The sequence below is a fragment of the Tarenaya hassleriana genome, unplaced genomic scaffold (genome assembly GCF_000463585.1).
Source record: "Tarenaya hassleriana unplaced genomic scaffold, ASM46358v1 Cleome3, whole genome shotgun sequence".
Taxonomy (NCBI): domain Eukaryota; kingdom Viridiplantae; phylum Streptophyta; class Magnoliopsida; order Brassicales; family Cleomaceae; genus Tarenaya; species Tarenaya hassleriana.
The window spans coordinates 2740180-2743242 of NW_010966177.1; the positions used below are offsets into that span (position 1 = coordinate 2740180).

The 3063-nt window shown below is 35.7% G+C and overlaps 1 protein-coding gene across 4 annotated transcripts in view; it reads right to left on the minus strand.

The window, feature by feature from the left end:
- LOC104818962 (protein XRI1-like) overlaps positions 1 to 2052 on the minus strand; it is a 3345-nt gene extending 1293 nt beyond the window's left edge. Inside the window, exons 1-7 of one of the 4 annotated variants that reach the window (XM_010548786.1) lie at positions 1871 to 2052; positions 1668 to 1731; positions 783 to 838; positions 592 to 705; positions 370 to 509; positions 212 to 275; positions 19 to 124 (exon numbers count right to left, since the gene is read on the minus strand). In XM_010548786.1, coding sequence (XP_010547088.1) covers positions 19 to 124; positions 212 to 275; positions 370 to 509; positions 592 to 697 — 416 coding nt within the window. In that variant the 5' untranslated portion in view covers positions 698 to 705; positions 783 to 838; positions 1668 to 1731; positions 1871 to 2052. Of the gene's footprint in view, positions 1 to 18; positions 125 to 211; positions 276 to 369; positions 510 to 591; positions 706 to 782; positions 839 to 1667 lie in introns of all 4 variants that reach the window. The other 3 variants (XM_010548787.1, XM_010548788.1, XM_010548785.1) reach the window with 3 other exon arrangements.
- Positions 2053 to 3063: the final 1011 nt, after the last annotated feature.

Sequence of the window (3063 nt, forward strand, 5' to 3'; positions counted from 1 at the left end):
GGGGGAGATAAAACATACAAATCATCGGGAACGGATGGTGTCTCCACATCATTAAAGCATTCAGAGTACCACTCTTCAGAATGGAGATCGTGGCCCTCAAAACTCGAGGGAGAAGCTCCCTCTGCTTTTATTTTTTGTAAACCAAAAACGTTACCATTGGAAAGAAAGTACTGCTTCGATTGGCTCGAACGAATTAGCACAAGAGATGGACCTGAAAATACTGACATAAGCTGAGCTCCTTCAGGTAAAATCTCATCAAATGGATCCTCTCTAACCTGAACGTGAACACAAGAACATCGATCAGAGCAACCGACGACTCTCAAGGTCCAAACATTTATGCCGTGTTTATAGGGTTATTGTTCAACTCACAGTTTCGTCAAGGATTGCAGAAAAATTTTCTCCACTTAACAGTGAGAATCCCGCAGGTTGGTCTTCGAATTGTAACACCCGACGCCTCTTTAGAACAGAATGTGTCTCGCTCTGTTCTTCCAGTGTTTTGTCTGTGTCACCTGAAGTCCGACAGTCTAAGATTAGAAACCGTCATTAATACAAATCAGGAACTGAAATGACGACTTTCAGGCAAAGCAAAACCTGATGTCATTTGGTAGGCCAGATCCACACATGCCTTAACCGGAGTGGCTTCATCATCAAACATATACGAGTGATCTTCTTGGTTCAAGGTCACTTCAGTCATCATCGTGCACTCTGTCACATCAAGAGATGATCGATCACACAGCTCGGCTCGCAATAGTTGAGTAGTTGCATCTAGTTAAAATACTTACAGTAACTGGACTCTTTCTGCTGATTATATTGCTTTTGCCAATTCCAGGAGGGACCTCTACAATTTTCAAAGTATAGTTATCATATGATCAAATCCCAACTACATCACATGTTCAGACAGTTCTACAGCGGAAGCATCAACACATCACATGTTCATTCGCATATATCCCGAAACCCTGGAAATTCTCAGGTGCAGTGCAGGATGACGATGATGATGATTATGACATGTGATTATATTCCATCGATGAACATCATATGCCACATCATTGTAGAAACAGAAGCATATATTGAAGCACAAGGAACCATCTTTCTCCACTACAGAACCGCACGCCAAAGACCATCCGACCAGTGAAGTTCTCTTATTCTAATGCCAAACATTGAATGAAATGACAACAATAGACTTCGGATCTAGTATGAAGATCAATGCAAGGCATTGAGCATCCAAAACCTAACCAAAACAGAAATGGCCACAACAACAGAAAAAAAAAAACAGGATTGAAGAAACATCCATGACCCACCAAGACATGATCTTAGTTTACAACTTTTAAGAGCAAACCCAACATTATCCAACAGAAGACCTTGATAACTAAACCAAATACATTGTACTAAACCCGGGAAGCAGCAAAAACACACCCTCACCAAAATCAGCATTGAGCAGTTGATGAGAACAAAATTAAACAGAGCATAACATTTAAAACAAACCCAGACAACAGAGCGCTCAAATTCGACCAAATGTAACCCTATTTTGTCAGAACCCAGACAAAATCCAGATGTCGAAGAATACCCAAATAGATAGTCATCATCAAACCGAATCAGAACACAAATGTTCCACACAAACACAAAAACAAGATCAATACGAGTAACGAAGCGAAACAAAGAGACTCTACCGATCATTCTCGTAATCCATCACTTCTCCCACTCTTCGATGTTCTTCGCTTCACGCTCGTCGAACTAAGTAGCCGTAGCCCAGGGAAAAAGAAAAACCGAAATTGACCCAAAAAAAACTCCACAACGGAGTATAGACACGAACAAAAACAACGTACAACGTTAAATCGGATTCTAAACTGTATATCGAGAGCAGTTCACTGACCTCTGTTGCTCGAGAGATGTGCGTGCTTACTGCGGCCAAAAAAGGCAAAACCGACGTCTCTCTCTCTCCACCACACTGCGAAATATTTACCTTCGTACATATTTATGGAGAGAGAGAAATGGCAGTTCAGTTTCTCTCTCTCTCTAGAGAAAGAAAGGACCATTGCAGGGCACGCTTCTTTTCTCGCGATTTTCTCTTAATTGTATTTTTTTCTCTCTCTCTCTTTCGCCTCTTTATATTAGTAAGTGCCAATTATAAATACTTTTGCCTTAAACGTATTTTTCTATTTTCTAAAAAATACTATTCACATCGATTTCATATTTTATATCCAAAAAATTGGGTATAATATATTTAACAGAATCTATACAAATTGATAGGAACTATCTGTTATGATATATTATTAGAGAATTTTCTGAGATATATATATTTTTTATCTTAACCAATAAAATGTTTTACTATCGCTTAATTTTTTTTCTTTTGTTTCAAAATTCTAAGAACAAAATAAAAGTTATTAATTTATTTACTTTTTTTGTTAGATACAACTTAGAGCCAACGGTAATAATAAAATTGGTTTGGAATATGGCTATTATTATTGTAGAATTGATACAGTAATTTCCTGTTTCCATTTTAAATAGGAGCTGTTTGCTTAGTTGGATTACCTTGGTCTCAATGATATGTATGTACGTACGTACGTACGTACGTATGTATTATATTTAAATTCGTATATAAATATTTTAGGTATTAGAATTTGAAATCTGATATTTTTATTTGTGGATTTTGGTACTGGAACCCAGATTAAAAAAAATATATAATGTAATGGAAGTTGTATAATTTTAATAGAGATTTAAGATAATTCAACGATTTTTAATATAAATACGAAAAGTAGTGTATAATTATATTGGATATCCATCCTATCACGAAAATGCAAAACATGATTCGAAATCAAACTCGAAAATGATATAGAACCGATTCAGATTCAAAAATCCGAATTCGAACTTGAATTTATAATAATTTTGACAACTCTTACTTGACATTAGCATTAGCAGTATAAAACGATAGGTTTCTGTCCTCTTAATAACGAAACAAAATGTAAAGTATGTTTTTATTTTAGATTTAAATCGAAAGGTATATAAAGAGAACTCTTATTTTAGACAACTCTTATTTTAGATATATATATATATATATATATATAT